The 16108-nt window shown below is 68.0% G+C and overlaps 3 protein-coding genes across 6 annotated transcripts; 1 reads left to right on the top strand and 2 right to left on the bottom strand.

Annotated features, from left to right (window-relative positions):
- Nucleotides 1–1016: 1016 nt before the first annotated feature.
- Nucleotides 1017–8058, bottom strand: NR4A1 (nuclear receptor subfamily 4 group A member 1). The gene is made up of 7 exons (XM_041401287.1): nucleotides 6976–8058; nucleotides 3855–4651; nucleotides 3486–3615; nucleotides 3223–3374; nucleotides 2465–2667; nucleotides 2211–2389; nucleotides 1017–2118 (listed from the first exon to the last, which is right to left on the bottom strand). The coding sequence occupies exons 2-7, from the start codon at nucleotides 4647–4649 to the stop codon at nucleotides 1862–1864; spliced, it is 1716 nt and encodes a 571-aa protein (XP_041257221.1). The 5' UTR covers nucleotides 4650–4651; nucleotides 6976–8058; the 3' UTR covers nucleotides 1017–1861.
- A 324-nt stretch (nucleotides 8059–8382) lies between these two features.
- Nucleotides 8383–10657, top strand: LOC121334310 (collagen alpha-1(I) chain-like). Its single transcript, XM_041401309.1, has 2 exons — nucleotides 8383–10262; nucleotides 10405–10657. The coding sequence occupies exons 1-2, from the start codon at nucleotides 9586–9588 to the stop codon at nucleotides 10655–10657; spliced, it is 930 nt and encodes a 309-aa protein (XP_041257243.1). The 5' UTR covers nucleotides 8383–9585.
- TAMALIN (trafficking regulator and scaffold protein tamalin) lies at nucleotides 10505–15162 on the bottom strand. 4 transcript variants are annotated; one of them, XM_041401304.1, is made up of 8 exons: nucleotides 15011–15162; nucleotides 12678–12727; nucleotides 12234–12288; nucleotides 11805–11886; nucleotides 11625–11718; nucleotides 11487–11553; nucleotides 11343–11409; nucleotides 10505–11261 (listed from the first exon to the last, which is right to left on the bottom strand). In XM_041401304.1, the coding sequence occupies exons 1-8, from the start codon at nucleotides 15149–15151 to the stop codon at nucleotides 10837–10839; spliced, it is 981 nt and encodes a 326-aa protein (XP_041257238.1). In that variant the 5' UTR covers nucleotides 15152–15162; the 3' UTR covers nucleotides 10505–10836. The 4 variants fall into 4 exon arrangements, with proteins under 4 accessions (XP_041257238.1, XP_041257237.1, XP_041257240.1 ...); XM_041401303.1 differs by having other exon boundaries at nucleotides 11805–11907; XM_041401306.1 differs by lacking the exon at nucleotides 12678–12727 and having other exon boundaries at nucleotides 15011–15152.
- Between the last annotated feature and the right edge of the window lie 946 nt (nucleotides 15163–16108).

The following is a 16108-nucleotide window of genomic DNA, read 5'->3' on the forward strand; positions in this document are numbered from 1 at the left end:
AGCGATGGGGACAAGGTGGCAGAGGGCAGCCCTGAGCTGTGGGAGGGGACAGAGCCGTGCCGGTGCCAACCCCGTGCCCACCGTGCCCGCTGTGTGCAGCTCCGCTGTTCCCCCCCCCGATTCCCGTTCGCGGCCCCGCCGTGCGTCAGCGCTGTCCCCGCGGCGGGGGCGGCGGCGGGGGGGACAGAGGGACCCTTGTTGTGTGTCACTGCGGGCGCCCCCGGCCCCGCGCCTCAATGTGGCCCTTGTTCCGGGTGTCCCCGTTAACGCTGCCTCCGGGACCAGGCTGTCCCCAGCAGGAGGAAGGCGACAAGGCGGGGGACACATCAGCCGCGCGTGTCACCCCCCTGCCTCGGAGCCCCCGGCTCTGTCCCCAACCCCTGAGCTCGGGACCCCAAACGCCACCACCCCCCCGCCAGGGCTGGCCCTGCCAGCGGCCACGTCCCCAGGAACACGAGCGGGGGACACGGTCACGCTTCCCGGTTATTTTGGGGAGGATAAATCAGGCAGGCGACAGGTGCGGGGCCGCGGCCGCCGGGGGTGAGTGACGGTTCAAGGGCAGCGGCGTGGGCAACGTGCGGCACCGGAGCCGCGGCTGTCCCCGGCTCCCGAGCCCCGGCTGCCCCCGGTTTTGGCATCCCGGCTGTCCCCGGTTGTCCCCGGTTTTGGCATCCCGGCTGTCCCCGGCTCCGGAGCCCCCGCTGTCCCCGGCTGTCCCCGGCTCCCAAGTCCCGGCTGTCCTCGGCTCCCAAGTCCCGGCTGTCCCCGGTTTTGGCATCCCGGCTGTCCCCGGCTCCGGAGCCCCGGCTGTCCCCAGCTCTGACTGTCCCCAGCCCCGGCGTCCTGTTTGTTCCCTCCGGCTCCCCCTCCGCGGTGTTCTGGCTGCCCTCAGCTCCAACATCCCGTTTTCTCCCGTCTCCAGCGTCCCAGCTGTCCCCAGCCCCGCTGCTCTGTCCCCCCTTCCCAATCCCCGAATTTAACTAAAGGGGAACACAATGGACAAAGGTCCCGCCCGGTGCCTCTCACTGTACGTACAAGTTTATATACAGAAAATGGCCAAAAAGAGGGAAACCCAGAAAAATATATATAAAGGGGAAGGGGCCGAGGTTGAGGGGGCCGGAGCCACCCCCCGCCCGCACCCCCCGCTCTGTACAGGACCCGGCCGGCGCTATTTACATCAGGGACGTTTTTACAGGGGAAGAGGGCACCGCGCCGGCGATGCCCCCGGGGAAGACGGCACCAGGGCTGCTGGGAGGCCTCACCCTGGGCCGTGAAGGCACGTGGGGCACCCCCAAGGGTGCCCCCAAGAAGACTCAGGCATCTGAGGGAGGACCCAGATGTCCTGGGAGTGATCCAGGGGGTCCCAGGCATCCCTGGAGTGATGCAGGGGTGGTCCCAGGCATCCCAGGAGTGATCTAGGGGTGCCCAGGGGGTCCCAGGCATCCTGTGGATGACCCGGGGTGGGGTTCCAGGTGTTCTGGGGGTGATCCAGGGGTATACATAAAGTCTTGGGAATGGCCTGGGGGGATCCCAGGTGTCCCAGAGGTCATTCAGGAGTCCACAGGGATGTCCTGGGCATTCCAGAACCGATCCAGGAGTGACCAGGGCAGGTTCCAGGCATCCTGGGAGTGATCCACGGATGCCCAGGTGGTTTTTGGGCATTCTGGGGGTCACCCATGGGGGGTCACAAACATCCCAGGGCTGATCTAGGGTACCCAGGGGATGTTCCAGACATCCCAGGGGTGACCCAGGGGTGCCCAGGGGGTTCCCAGGCATCCTTGGACTGAGCCAGGATTGCCCAGGGCGGGTCCCAGATGTCCCCAGGCAGGTCAGGGGCTCACGGCAGCCCCTTGCCCGGGACTCAGAAAGGCAGAGTGTCCATGAAGATCTTATCGACGATGGGTGGCGGCGGCACCAGGTCCTCCAGCTTGAGGTAGAAAATGCGCTGGAGGCCCTGGGTGCAGAGGCTGCGCAGCTCGGGCAGCTTCCCCAGCAGCTTGGAGAGGCAGCTGGAGCGGCCGGGCTCAGCCCCTGCTGCTGCCACGTGGTCCTTGAGGCAGCCCACGATGCGGTTCTGCAGCTCCTCCACCCGCTTCGGCTCCTTCAGCCCGTGCCGGTCTGCGGGTGACACACACAGCGTGTGGGACGGCGGGGACAGACACCAGGTGGCGACGGGGACAGGGACAAGCCTGGAGCTGGGCGGGACTCACCTGTGATGATGACGAGGGCGGCGAGGCAGGAGAAGGAGGGGACATCGACGCTCATGCGGTGCAGGCTCTGGGAGAACTCGAGGATGGCGTCGATCCACTCCCCGAAGCCACGCACGCACTGCTGCCGGTGCAGCACCACGCCGTTGCAGAAGATGAGTTTCCCTTCCTCTGGCTTGGAGCTGCCAGCAGAAATCCAGGTGTCACCCCTGGGCACAGCTGGGGCTCCCCCTGCTCCGCGCTGCCCCGGGGCTCACCGGTATGCCAGGCGAAGGATAAAGAGCTCCAGGAAGGCTGACTCCAGCAGAAGGTCCTGGTCCTCCTTGGGCAGCTCGGTGAAGCCCTGGATCTTCTCGGCCCACTTGCGGATGACGTCCATGGAGCCGGTGAGCAGGTCGTAGAACTGCTGCACGTCCACAGAGTCCTCCTTCTCAAACGGGCACGGCGCCGACTCCTGGAACTGGGGAGGGGATGGGTCAGGACCGGGATGGGTCAGGATTGGGGTGGGATGGGATGGGATGGGATGGGATGGGATGGGATGGGATGGGTCAGGACTGGGATGGGTCAGGATTGGGGTGGGATGGGTCAGGACTGGGATGGGTCAGGATTGGGGTGGGATGTGATGGGATGGGATGGGATGGGTCAGGATTGGGATGGGATGGGTGAAGAACTGGGGTGGGGATGGGTGAAGAACTGGGAGGGGGATGGGCCAGGATTGGGATGGGGATGGGTCAGGAACAGGAATGGGTCAGGACCTGGGACAGGGGGTGGATCAGGAATTGGAATGGGAATGGGATCAGGACCTGGGATGAAGATGGGTGAGGAACTGGTGGGAATAGGAAAAGGATCTGGGATGGGGAAAGGTCAGGAACTGCTGGGTTAGTAACACGGATGGGTTTGGATCAGGAACTGGGATGGGGACAGGATCAGGGTCTGGGTGAGTAACTGGGACAGGGATGGGTCAGGATCCAGCCCCAGCCCTGGCATGGCCCTCCAGGAGTGGCACCAGCCCTACCTTGGAGTAGTCGAGCTTGGTGGCACTGGGGATGGAGTCAATGTGTGCCCGCACCAGCGAGGTGATGAGGCTGACCGGGGACGCATCCGGCGGCTGCTTGGGCTTGGAGGGGAGACGGCCCCGCCGCCCCTTCAGGCTGTCGGTCCGGACCACTGTGGTTGGGGCTTGCAGTGAGTGCCTGTCCTCAGGGCAGCCAGAAAGGCTGCAGAGAGGGGACTCCCCGCTCCTGCTGGGTACCCCCACCCGGGACGGGACCCTGGTACCTTCTTTGACCATGCCGACGGCCAGGCACTTCTGGAAGCGGCAGAACTGGCAACGGTTCCTGCGCCGCTTGTCCACAGGGCAGTCCTTGTTGGCCAGGCAGATGTACTTGGCATTCTTCTGCACTGTGCGCTGCGGGTGGGGAAGGAGCGGCCGAGCTCAGCCCGGGGCGCCGAGCTCCAAACAAAAGCCCTTCTGTCCTCCCCTGCCTCCCGCTCCAGCCCAGCATCCGGCTCCGTGTCCGTGGGGAGGGCTCCGCGGCCGTGCCCCCTGCCCTGCCCCTCCCCGGGACCCCCCGCAGCATCCTCCTGCTGCCGCAAAGCACTGTGGGAACATCCCGGCAGCAGCGGCGAGCCCGGGGGTCCCCTTACCTTGAAGAAGCCCTTGCAGCCCTCGCAGGTGCGCACGCCGTAGTGCTGGCACGACGCGTTGTCCCCGCAGACGGCGCAGCGGCCCTCACCTGCCCCGGGGCTGCGCACCTTGGTGGGCGCCAGCGCCGGCCCCTCCAGCAGCGGAGAGGTGGGGGCCAGGGGCAGCCCCGCGAAACCCCTGGGACCACCCTGGCTCGGGGGGAAGGCGTCCGTGTCCAGCAGCCGCGGGTCCACACGGGGCGAGGGGCCAAGCTGCCCCTTCAGGGTGGCAGGGGACCCAGCAGGGCTGGGGGCCGGGGGGCCGAAGGCGAAGAAGGGGGGCTGTGACCCCCCGCCCTTGGCTGGCTCAGCCCAGGGCTGCCCACCCTCATAGTTCGGCAGCGGTGAGTACGCCCCGAAGGAGCCCTCCCAGCCTGGCGCCTGCGGGGGCTGGAAGCCGGGCGTGGCGGGCGAGGGGATGGAGCAGGGGCTCCCGTAGCAGTCCGAGCCGCTGGAGGACAGGGTCTCGTCCGGCTGCCCCCCGAAGGCGCTGGGGTAGCAGCCGTACACCTGGAAGTCCTCCAGCTTGAAGGCGCTGGACTGGCCGCTGGCTGGCAGCTGGTAGAGGAAGGCGTCGAACTCGCCGGCGTAGCCCTCCATGAAGGTGCTGAAGCTGGGCAGGGCAGGGGCGGCCGCCAGGTCGGCTCCAGCCACTTCCATGGGGAATCGGCCGCCCTCGGGGCTGAGCAGCTCGGCCGGGCAGCGCTCGCAGGGGCCGGCGCCCGTGGTGCTGCACTGTGCCTGGATGCAGGGCATCTCTGCGGGGAGAGAGAGGCGTCAGCGGGACCCCGACACCGCCCCTCCGGCATGCAGGCAGGGGATGGAGAAGGTGGGAACTGTGAGGACTTCCCCAGGGCTCCCCTCGTGCTGGAGCTGCACCTCCATAGCCGCTGGCTGCGTGGTGGCTGCCACCAGTGTCCCTGGGAAAGGTCACGGCACAGCCAATGGGTGCAAAGGACATTCCCCAAAACGCTGGCTTAGCAAAAGCCCCCGAAAGGGAAGGAGGGAGGAACGTGGCCAGCAGATTCCCAAGCCCTCGAGCTGGCCAAGGGAAGCTGGAGTTGGGGCTGAGCTGGGTTTTGAGGATTCCATTTCCCCCGTAACCCCTTTTAGGGCTTTTTGGGAACATTAGTGCAGGCAGCCGTCCAGGTGAGGGGGAGAGCAGCCCACCCTCTGTCCCTGGAGCCCCCCGGAGCTGTGCATGGATCTGGTGAGACATAAGACAAGCAGAGTCCTGTGTCCAGCTGAAAGCCAAGCCAGAAGTGACCCCAATGGCAAGACGATAATGTAATTCATCTCGCAGACCTTTAAAGGTCACGCTGCACTGGCCCCCGGCCACGTCCTGGCACGGCCCTGCTGCCAGAGCCCCCGGATTCCCCCAGCCAAATCTGGGCAGCTCTCTCGGCCACCAAGAAAGCCGACACCCGCCAGAAGCCGGGTTTAAAAATATCCAGAGTGGGTCCAGCTCTGGCACCCACGGGATGGCACCAGCCCCCAGCCCCCTGCTGGTGGTCGCAGCGGAGTTTGTGCGTGTCCAGCTGGGTCCAGAGGGAACAGTGACCCCCCAGCTGCCTCCTGTCCTCAAATGAAGCCGAGGGGACGTGAGGCCGTGCTGGGTACACGCCTCGGGGAACACTGTCTGTTCCAGTGGGAGTTTTCCGTGCCTACATGAAAACCCTGGCAGATGAAACGCCTCGACCCCTCCTGTGGTCCCGCTTGTTTGAAGGTTTTTGCTCTCACCCACTCGCTGACAGAATTTTTGGTCCCCTCTGCCCTGTCTCACCCACTCGCTGACAGCATTTGGGGTCCCCTCTGCCCTGTCTCACCCACTCGCTGACAGCATTTGGGGTCCCCTCTGCCCTGTCCCCCCCGGGAGCGGGCACAGATTCCCTCCGCAGCCTCCGTGCTGCCCACGGCCGGGCTGTATTTGCAGATTCCTGGTTTGGGAGCGCGGGCAGCTCCTGTGCCCAGCCCCGCGGCTCTGCCTGCACGGGCGGGTGGCAGCCGCTGGCACCGGGCCCCTGGCCGCGGGCGGGTGACAGCAGCCGGTGGCACCGGGGGTGGCTCACGCTGCCCACATCCCTACCGGCACCTGCTGCCCGCTAATGCCCAGCGGCTGCTGCCAGCCCCGCGTGGGCAGCGGGGGGTTTGCCCGCACCGGGCTGGCTGCCTGCACATCCCTGTCCCCGCTGCCAGCTCCCGGCGCTGCCGGCACATCCCGCGTTCCCGGTGCTGCCCGCGTGCTCCTGCCTGCCCCGCTGCTGCCCTCTCCGGTTCCGTGACCGCTCTGCTCAGGGATCCCGGGGTGATGCCCGGTGTGGGGTGGCTCTGCCCCCTGCGATCCCCAGAGACGGGGATTTCCTGCGTCTGCAGCTGGTCCCGGTTGGGGTGCCATGATGGGGGAACCGGCCCGGTCCCCCATGGCCCAAGAAGCAGCTCCCGGTCCTGCCCAGCTCCTCACAGAGGAGAGGGCGGTGTCGGGCTTTTCCCGGGACTCCCGGGGCTGGGACCTCTCGCTCTGCCAACTCCCACCGGGTGCGCGACCCCCGGCTCTTGCCGGTGTTACCGGCACTCCTGACCCAGTTCCTGCCGGTGCCACTGGGACACCCGATCCCGTGCACCTCCCAGCGCCACGCGGGACACCCGACTCGGTTCCTCCCGGTGTCACCGGATACCCACAAGTGACAGCCCCGCACAGCGCGCGCCGCCCGGTGCCTTCCACCGGGACCCCCGACTCTCGCCGGTAGCACCGGGGGTTCCTTCCACAGCGTCCTTCGGCTCCACCGGGATGCGCGACCCTGTTGCCCGAGGTGCAACTGAGACACCCGACCACATCCATCCACCTTGCGGGACGCCCACCTCCCTGAGCCCCCGGTGCCACCGGGACGCCCCACCCGGATCCCCTCGGTGCCACCTGACACGCCCGATCTGAATCCCCCCGGTACCGCCCGGACAACGGCTCCTGTTCCCCCGGTGCCACCGGGACACCCGACACCGTGCGCGCAGCCCGCCCCCGCTGCCGGCACCACGCCGTGCCCCCGGTGCCCCCTGCCCGGCCCCCGCATCCCGGTGCCGCCCGTACCCGGGTGCCGGCGCTGCGGCGCTCCGGTTCCTGCTCCTGCCACGGCCGCTCCGCGGGCTCCGCCGGGCTCCGGCCCCGCCACTACTTTCTCTTAAGCGCTCGGTGACGCGCGGGGCGGCGCGGGGCCGGTGACGCACGGGGGGGGCGGCCCCGGCGGGGGCGCGGCCGTGACGCACGCGGGGTTCCATTGACGCACCCGCGGCCCCGGCTAAAAATACCCCCGCGGCCCCGGCTAAAAATAGCTCGGGCGCCCCTCGCTTCCCCACATATCCCCCCCGGGGCTCCGGGGGCCGCCGGAGGGGGGGAGGGAGGCCCCGGTGTCAGGGGTATCCCCGGTGTCCCCAGAGCCGGTGGCCTTTCGGTATGCACGGTGTCTCCTCGCTGCCGGTGCCCCGGGGCCGGCGTCCCCCTGTGCCTCCATCGCCGGCGCTCTCTTGCTGCCGGTATTTCCGGTGTCCCCTCGCTGCTGGAACTCCGGTGCGCCCACCCCCGATGCCCCCTCGGTGCTGGCATCACTTCAGTCCCCACCCCCGGTAGCCGCTCGGTGTCGGTATCCCCGGTGTCCCCTCGCTGCCGGTACCCTCGTGCCCCCATTCTCGGTGCCCTCTGGGTGCCGGTATCTCCGGTACCATTATCCCCGGTGTCCCCTCAGTGCTGGCATCCCCGGAGCCCCCTCGGTGCCGGCATCTTCAGTGCCTCATTCCCGGTGTGACCCCGGTACCTCCCGCACCCCCGGTACCGCTATGCCCAGTGCCCATCTGGGTATCTCCGGTGCTCAGCGGCACCGGTACCCCCGGGCTCCTCCCGCTCGGTGCCGGCTGCGGGGGGAGTGACGCGGGGTCCCGCCCCCGCCCGGTCCCCGCGGGGAGCCCCTGGCGGGGCCGATGGAAAGAACGGCGGCTGCTGGCGGGCGCCAGCGCCGGGAAGAGCGCCCGCGGGCTGGAAAGATGAGCTCAGCCCGTGCGGAGCCGGCCCGGGCCCGCGGGAGGGCGAAGGGTGAGCGGAAGGGACCCAGAACTCCGCAGTACCCTCCGGTACCATCCCGGTACCCCCTCAATACCCTCCGGTACCATCCCGGTACCCCCTCAATACCCTCCGGTACCATCCCGGTACCTCCTCAATACCCTCCGGTACCATCCCGGTACCTCCTCAATACCCTCCGGTACCATCCCGGTACCTCCTCAATACCCTCCGGTACCATCCCGGTACCCCCTCAATACGCTCCGGTACCATCCCGGTACCCTTCGGTACCACTCCAGCACCTTCCCTCGTACCCTCCGGTAGCGCCCCGCAGCTTCCCAGCCGGTACCGTCCGGTACCACCCCGGTACTCCTTTGGTATCCCCTGGTACCGACCCGATACACGTCGGTACCGGCTCGGTACCGTCCCTTGCCGTACCCGCCGGTTTCCACTCCCGGGGACAAACCGGGGGTCTGGGCGGACCCGGCTCGCTGTGCCCGGTTTGGCAGCGACCCCGGGGCTGACAGCGCCGTTAGTTCTCCCCCGTTAGTGCCGCTGCAGCGGTAGAACCCCCGGCACGGTTCCACCGGGAGGCTGGGGTCGGTGCCCCGGGAGCCGCAGCCGGCACCGGGGGTGCTGCCGTGACCTCCGGTACCGGGATCCTGCCCGGCCTCACGAAACCCCCGGCCCCGTGAGCAGCAGCGGTGGCGGGGGCAGCCCGGCAGAGGGGTCCGGAGGGCTCACGGGGGTACCGGAGGAGGCGGCCCGGGACCGGGCGCTCGCTCGTTCACTCTCACTGGCCCCGCTTCTCGCTGTCGCCCGCCCCCGACGGTGTCCCGTGACATCACACCTGGCCGCTGACGTCACACCTGCTCACTGACGTGTTGGGGATCCCGCGGCACCACCGGGGACGCCCCCAGAGGGATCCCCCGGGCCCGGCGGGACCCGACGAGGTCACTGCAACACGCGACGAGGAGCAGGGCCGGTACCAGCCCGGGGACACGGCCACGAGCCCTCGGGACCGGTCAGACAGAAGGGTACCGGAGCTGTCCGGGGTCCCAACGCCACCGGGCGCGCGGAGCGGGGGGGTGCAGCCCCCCGCATCCCTCGCTCGGTGGTGGCGGTACCGGCGGCAGGAGGGTGACACCGGCAGCCCCCGCAGCCGGGATTAGCTGTACCCCGGGAGAGGTCGCGGGGACTGCGATGGCTTCGGGGGAGGAAACCCGAGCCCAGCCACCCTGGCAAGGCCACGGGGGTGCAGGGAGGGGACTCCTGGTCACAGCAGCCCTAGGGAGCCACCCCGACACCCAGGTGGGGACACGACGGCCACCAGGCAGCCCCAGGGTGGCGTTGGGGCTTGCAGGGTGCCCGGGCGATGATCAGCCGGTGCTCACGGCTGCCCCTGGCTCCCTGCCCCGGGCCTATATTTATCGGTAATGACAGGCTGCTCCGGGGCGTTCCCGGTCCGTACCCCGCTGCCTCGGCCCCCCGGCCCTGCCCAGCTCAGCCGGTGCCACGCGTGACCCCGGCGTCCCACGGCCACCTGCCCATTTCCGGGCACACGCAGCCCCAGGTCGGGGCTATAAAAAGCTCAGCGTGGGGTGGCAGCTGCCACAGGGGGGGTCCCGTGGTGGCTCTGACCGGAACGGGATGCTCCGGGCCTGGCTGCACGCGGGAGGACGCCGGGGCTGCGGGAGCCACACCATAAATGTCCAGCTCGGAGCTGTCCTGGAACAGGGACAGGGCAGGAGAGCGTGGGGGAGAGGGCTGAGCCCCCCACCCCCCTCCACGGCACGCACTGACACCGGCACTTGTCACCCCCAGATCTCCACAGGCTCCTCTTGGGGGGACAGGGGGGGCAAGGGGAGAGTTGGGGTCCCCAGAGAACCCGGTCAGAGGGGAAACCGAGACACAGCAGAGGGCTGGGGGCTCTCGGTGCTCCACCTGTGCAAGGGAACCCCCGTGCACACACCGGTGCTGCAGCGGCTCCCCAGCTCTGGGGGTGCCTTGTGTCCCCCAGCTCCTCTGGATGCTGCTTCTGCAGCTCTGGGGGACACTGAGGCAGCTCGTGGGGGACCCCTGTGCCCGTCCTGCGTGGGCACCGCAGGGCACCGTGTCCCCCGCAGGCGGAAGGGCTCGGGGTGGGACTCGCTTCCCGCCGGCTCCCGGAGGAAACGGGGCAGGAAGGGCCTGGCCGGGGCCCCGCAGCGCCGGGACGTGGCCGACGGCACCGGAGGGGGGGACACAGGGGGTCCCCGGGAGCTCGCTCACGTCCAGGGTGACAGCAGTTGGTCACCCCAAGGCCGCCCTGCCCGGAGCACAGCGAGGAGGGGGCTCCAAGGGGGCAGCGTGGGGGTGGGGGGGAGCTACAGCCCCCAGCCCCCCCATGCTGGTCCCCACGGGGCTCTGTCCCCTCTCAGTCACAGGCACACATCGCTGCAAATCCTCTCTGTATTGGCCCACAGCGAGGAGGGGGCTCCAAGGGGGGTGGGAGGGAGCTTCAGCCCCCAGCCCCCCCATGCTGGTCCCCACGGGGCTCTGTCCCCTCTCAGTCACAGGCACACATCGCTGCAAATCCTCTCTGTATTGGCGAGCACTGACGCGGTACAACAGCCCGGGAGGGGGAGGGGCAGGGGTGGGACCCCCACGACCCCCCCCCCAGCCTGGGGAATGCGGGGCTCCCCCGGTGCTCCCCTCCAGGGAGGAAGGTCCCGCTCCGTGAGCCGCTTCAGGAGGGTCCTCACGTCTGTCCCTTGGTGCTGTGTCCGTCCCTCAGTGTCACGATCCCCACGGCCCGGGGGGGGGCCAACCAAAACCTCCTTCCTGCAGCCCCAGGGAGGGGGGGCCGGGGGAATGAAGCCCCTTGCAATAAATAAATAAATAGTCCTGGAGGGCCGGCGGCTAGAGGTGACTCTCTTCCTCCTCCAGCGCCCGGTTGAGACCCGGGATGAACTTGAGCAGCCGCTGGCGGAAGCTGCTGTGCCGGTTCTTGCGGGGGGCGGCGGCTCCGTCCCCAGGGTCCCCGGCCCGGGCCCAAAGCCTCCCCGCAGCCCCCGGCCCCCCCGCACACTTGAGGCTGGCGCTGCGGGCCAGGGCGGGTCGGGGACGCGGTGGTGGGGGCGCGGGACCCCCGCTGTCCTCATCCTTGTCCTTGTCGCCATCCTTGTCCCCATCCAGGGAGCTGGAAGAGGCGAAGACGCAGGTCTGGTACAGGGAGTCATCGCTGCCGCTGGCACGGGAGGAGCCCCCCGGCAGCCCCTCCCCCTGCAGGCACCAGCGGATGGACTCCAGCGTGTCGTAGATGCTGGGGTCCTTGGCCACCACACCTGATGGGGGACACGGGGGTGTCAGGGGGGCCGGGTGGTGCCCCAAAATCCCCCCACCAGCCCCCCCCGGCCCCCACTCACCTCGCACCAGCCGCTGCTCCTGCACCATCAGCGAGCGAAACTCCCCCCATTTCTCGTAGAGGGTTTGCTGTGGGGAGGGTGAGGGGGTCAGGACCCTGAGGAGGGGTCGCCAGCCCCCTGCGCCCCCTGCCAGCCCCTGCTCACCTTCAGGTACTGCAGCCGGGCCTCCAGCTCGGCCCTCCGGATGTTGGTGCCATAGAGCGTGTCGAGCCTGTGGGTCAGCAGCTGTCAGCAGTGGGGGGGCTGCAGCCACCCGGGCCCCCCCTGAGCCCCCCAGCTCACCGGAGAACGTTGCCCGAGCTCTTGATGATCTCCACGATCTCCCGGTGCCGGATGCCCTCCACGTTCAGCCCGTTCACCCCCGTGATGGTGTCCCCTGGAGCACAGGGTGAACAGGGGTTCAGGGGGGGCTGCTCCCCCACTGCTGGGGGTCCCCCCCGGCTCCCCCCAGGATGTGCTCACCAGCCTTGAGCCCCGCGGCCTCGGCCGGGCTGCCGTCGTGCACGCGGCACACGAAGGTGAACATCTCCACGCTGTTCCTGTCCTGGTGGTGCAGCCCGTAGGTCTGGAACGGGGCTCTGGTGAGGGGCACGGGGGCACCCCGACCCCCAGGAACCCCCCAAGAGCAGCCACGGGGCAGCAATGCAGAGTTGAATTGCTGCTGGGTGAGTGGGGCAGCGCGGCAGCCCCTGGCAGAGGGGGCTTGCCCCGATGGCTGCACCCCAGGGTGCCCCCCCAGAGGCACAGCCGGGGGAGGTACGGTGACTCTGTCACCACTAAAAATAACCCCCAGCTCAGAGACAACTTAAAAATACCCTCATGCAAAGCAAGGTGCGGGTAGGAAGGGTGGGGAGCAGGGCATGGCAGGGCTCAGCTCGGCTCAACACCCACCTGGATCTCGAAGCCGAAGGATTCCTCTGCCTTCTTCTCCAGTGTCACCACCCTCCTGGGGGACACAGGGATCAGGGACAGGGCAGAGCACCAGGCACACCCCAGCTGCCTGTGCAAACCTCTCAAAATGCTGCTTTGGGGTCATCAAGGACAGGACACCTCTGCCTGAGATGGGATTCCCTCCACCCCGCCCCCAGGGATGAGACTCCCCCCACCTCAGTTTGCCTTGGCCAGAGTTCTGTGGGTGCCAGGCACGATGCCCACAGGGTTTGGGGTGTCTGAGCCCACCAGGGAGCTGTGACCCCATGGCTGCTCTCACCTCCCCCATAAAATCCCCCTCATTTCCAGCCCTCCCGGGGTATCCAGAGTGGAACAATGTCCCAGTGCCAAGCTCCAACCTCTGGGACAGAGCCCCAGCCCCACTCCTGTGTCCCCTGTCCCTACCTGTGCTCCTCCGGGGACTGGCTCGGGGATCCCCACTTGAACCCCGTGTCCTGTGGCAAAGGAAGAGCCATCAGCCCGAGGGGACACCCGAGGTGACATCCCCCACCTCCTGCAGGGACATCCACAACGCCGCGTCCCACCGGGACAGCTCCAAACCCCGGGGGAGCACCGTGCCAAGCCGGCACCGAACCAGCACCCGGCTGCCCCCTGGGCATAACGGGGCTTTGATCAGGGCTCAAAGGCACCCTCAGAGCGCCCCGCGCTCGCCCCCACGCTTTGACGTCAGCCGCGCCGCGCCCACCCCACGCCGCGCTCCGAGGGGCCCCAGCACAGAGGGGCCCTGTTGTGGCCACAAAGTCGGGTTTTTTCCACAAAATCCACCCCCCCCCAGCCCAAACAATGCCCCTGTTGTGGCAGGCGCAGAGGCATGGGCGGGTGGAGGGACTGGCAGGACCCTCACCGCAGGGCAGGAGGTGACAGGGCTGTCCCCAAATGCCCCTCGGTGGCTGCGGGGCTCTGGCAGCCCCAGCGCCGCGCAGGCGGTGTCACCACAAGCTGCCCCTTGAGAGTGGCACATGGCACGTCTTGGTGACAGCCAGTGGTTCCCTCTGTGCTCTGCCTGTCACATGGGTGTCACCAGCCCTGCTGGTGTCACCAGATAGTGACAGACCTCCCCAAAAGCATCCACAGGAGCAAAACCACCAGAACTGGGCGTGTTCACCAAAGGGAAAGTTGTCGCCTGTCACGCTGGGCCCCACGTCACCACGGTGACGGGAAGGTGACGCAGGACACCCTGGACCCCTCAGGGACACGTCTGGTGGTGGCCTTGGCTGGTGAGCGGCAGCCAGGCCGCCGTGCACGTCTGGGCTGTGGCAGTGCAGCCGTGAGGCCACTTCTGCTCCGGATGTCGGCTCCGCTCCCGCTTCCCACAACGCTCAGGAAGCAGCACGGGGCCGGGGGGAGCGTCAGGGCGGTGTCGGTCCCAGTGTCACCACACAGGAGCTTTTCCAGGGGCCCCGTGCTCCACCAAACCACACCTGGAGGACTCTGTGACCTGTCCCTAAAGCAGACCTGGGGGACTTTGTGACCTGTCCCTTACCCTCCCTAAATCAGACTTGGGGAACTCTGGGACCTGTCCCTTACTGTCCCTAAATCAGACCTGGGGGACTTTGTGATCTGTCCCCTACCATCCCTAAACCAAACCCAGGGCACTCTGGGACCTGTCCCTTACTGTTCCTAAATCAGACCCAGGCTACTCTGTGACCTGTCCCTAAATCAGACTTGGGGAACTCTGGGACCTGTCCCTTACTGTCCCTAAATCAGACCCAGGGTACTTTGTGATCTGTCCCCTACCATCCCTAAACCAAACCCAGGGCACTCTGGGACCTGTCCCTTACTGTTCCTAAATCAGACCCAGGCTACTCTGTGACCTGTCCCTAAATCAGACTTGGGGAACTCTGGGACCTGTCCCTTACTGTCCCTAAATCAGACCCAGGGTACTCTGCCTGTCCCTTACTGCCCCTAAATCAGACCTGGGGTACTCTGTGACCTGTCCCTTACTGTCCCTAAATGGGACCCAGGGCACTCTGGGACCTGTCCCTAAATCAGACACGGGGTACTCTGTGATCTGTCCCTTACTGTCCCTAAATCAGACCCCTGTCCTGGGGTACCCTGTGGCTGATCCCCTCACCCTGTTCACAGGACAGAGTCCAGGGGGCTGTGGGGTCACACCTGTCCCCAAGGGGCTGTGGGGTCATGCCTGTCCTGGTGACAGAGCTACAAACAGTGGGTGGGGGTCTGTCCCTGTGCCCTGAAAGCTGCATGGCAGGACACGGAGAGGGACCAGGACAGGATGCGGGGCATGGGGGACACTGGGAAGGGGCACCTGAGGGAAGGTGGGGAGGGACCTTGATGTGGGGCTCGGGGGGAAACCAGGGTGGGGGTACAGGGACAACACCGGGGCAGGATCCGGGACAGGATGTGACGCCTGGGGGGACAACGCGGAGCGAGCGGGAAGGGGACAGCGGGAAGATGCTGCGGGAGGATGGGACAGGGGTGAGGAGATGCTGGGGCACGACGAGAGGCTGGGGACACCAGAGCGGGATGGGGACACGAGGAAAGCTTGGGCGTGCCCTCGGGGCAGGATAAGTGCCCAGGAGGAGAAACCGGAGCAGACCCGCGGGGTGCAGACACCGGCGGCTGAGCGGGACGGGGACACGGCGCAGCCCCGCTCCCACCGCAGCCCGTTACCGCCCGCGGCGCCGCTTCCCCCTCCGGCCCCGGTGCACAACGGCGGGCACCGGGGCCGCTCCCCCGCTGCCCAGCAACCCTACCTTGCGCACGCGGGGCAGGGTCCCGCCGGCCGCCGCCAGCGCTCGGTACAGCTCGGCGGGCCCGGGGCTCTCCGGGGCCACCGCCGGTGCCGCATCGTCCTTCGGCCGGAGCCGCCGCCGCCGCCGCCGCCGCAGGGTCATGGCCGGGCCGGGCCGTCCCGTGCGCCGCTATATGGACCCTGGGGGTGGGGACACGGCGGGACGCGCCCCTTTTTGGGGCCGAACCCACCCACTTGGGCGTTAAACCGCGGCTTTGGGGACAGACCACGCCCAGGGTCCGGCTGAGGCCCGGGCCCGGGCACGAATCGGGACCACGTGGAGTCGGGGGGAGGGTCCGGTGTGAGGGTCCTGCTCGGGGACCCCATCGGGGTCCAGTGGGGGGGTCCAGTAAGGGGGGTCCTGCTCAGGAGCCCCATAGAGATCCAGTGGGGAGTGGGGGTCCAGTGTGAGGGTCCTGCTTGGGGACTCCATCGGAGACCATTGTGGGGGGGTCCTGCTCTGCTCGGGTCTGGTGTGAGGGTCCTGCTCGGGGACCCCATCGGGGTCCAGTGAGGGGGTCCTGCTCGGTGATCCCTTGGGTGGGGTCCAGCAGGACGGAACAATTCGGGTTCCTGCTTAGGGATCCCTTGGGGGTCCAGGGGCAGGTTCCACCTGGGGTTCTGCTCGGTGACCCTCTGGGGGTCCGCAGGGGGGGTCAGCACAGGATCCTGCCCCGTGGGAGGGCCCTTCATGAAGTTCTGCACAGGGATCCCACGGGAGTCCAGCGTGGGGGTCTGGAGGGAGGGTCCTGCGTGGGAGCACCCTCAGGGACACCACGGGGCTCAGCGTGGACGTCTGGGTGCTTCTTGGGGCAGAAGAACCCGGGGGAGGCGGTATCCTGAGGGTGCAGGGTGGGATGCTGCTGGGAATGTCACGGGAGGCTCCGTGGGGTGCCAAGGAGGGATCCCAGGGATCACCTCAGGGATGATTTGGGGAGAAACCGATGGATTTCCAGGAGCAGAAGCTCCCCGACAGCTGCCACCACGTCACCCCCCGGGCCACCAGAGCCGCATTTGGGGTTTAATGGGAGGCAGGAGCTGGGGCAGGGGCGGCCCCAGC

This window comes from Onychostruthus taczanowskii, unplaced genomic scaffold, assembly GCF_017590055.1.
Source record: "Onychostruthus taczanowskii isolate IOZ18803 unplaced genomic scaffold, ASM1759005v1 scaffold188, whole genome shotgun sequence".
Taxonomy (NCBI): domain Eukaryota; kingdom Metazoa; phylum Chordata; class Aves; order Passeriformes; family Passeridae; genus Onychostruthus; species Onychostruthus taczanowskii.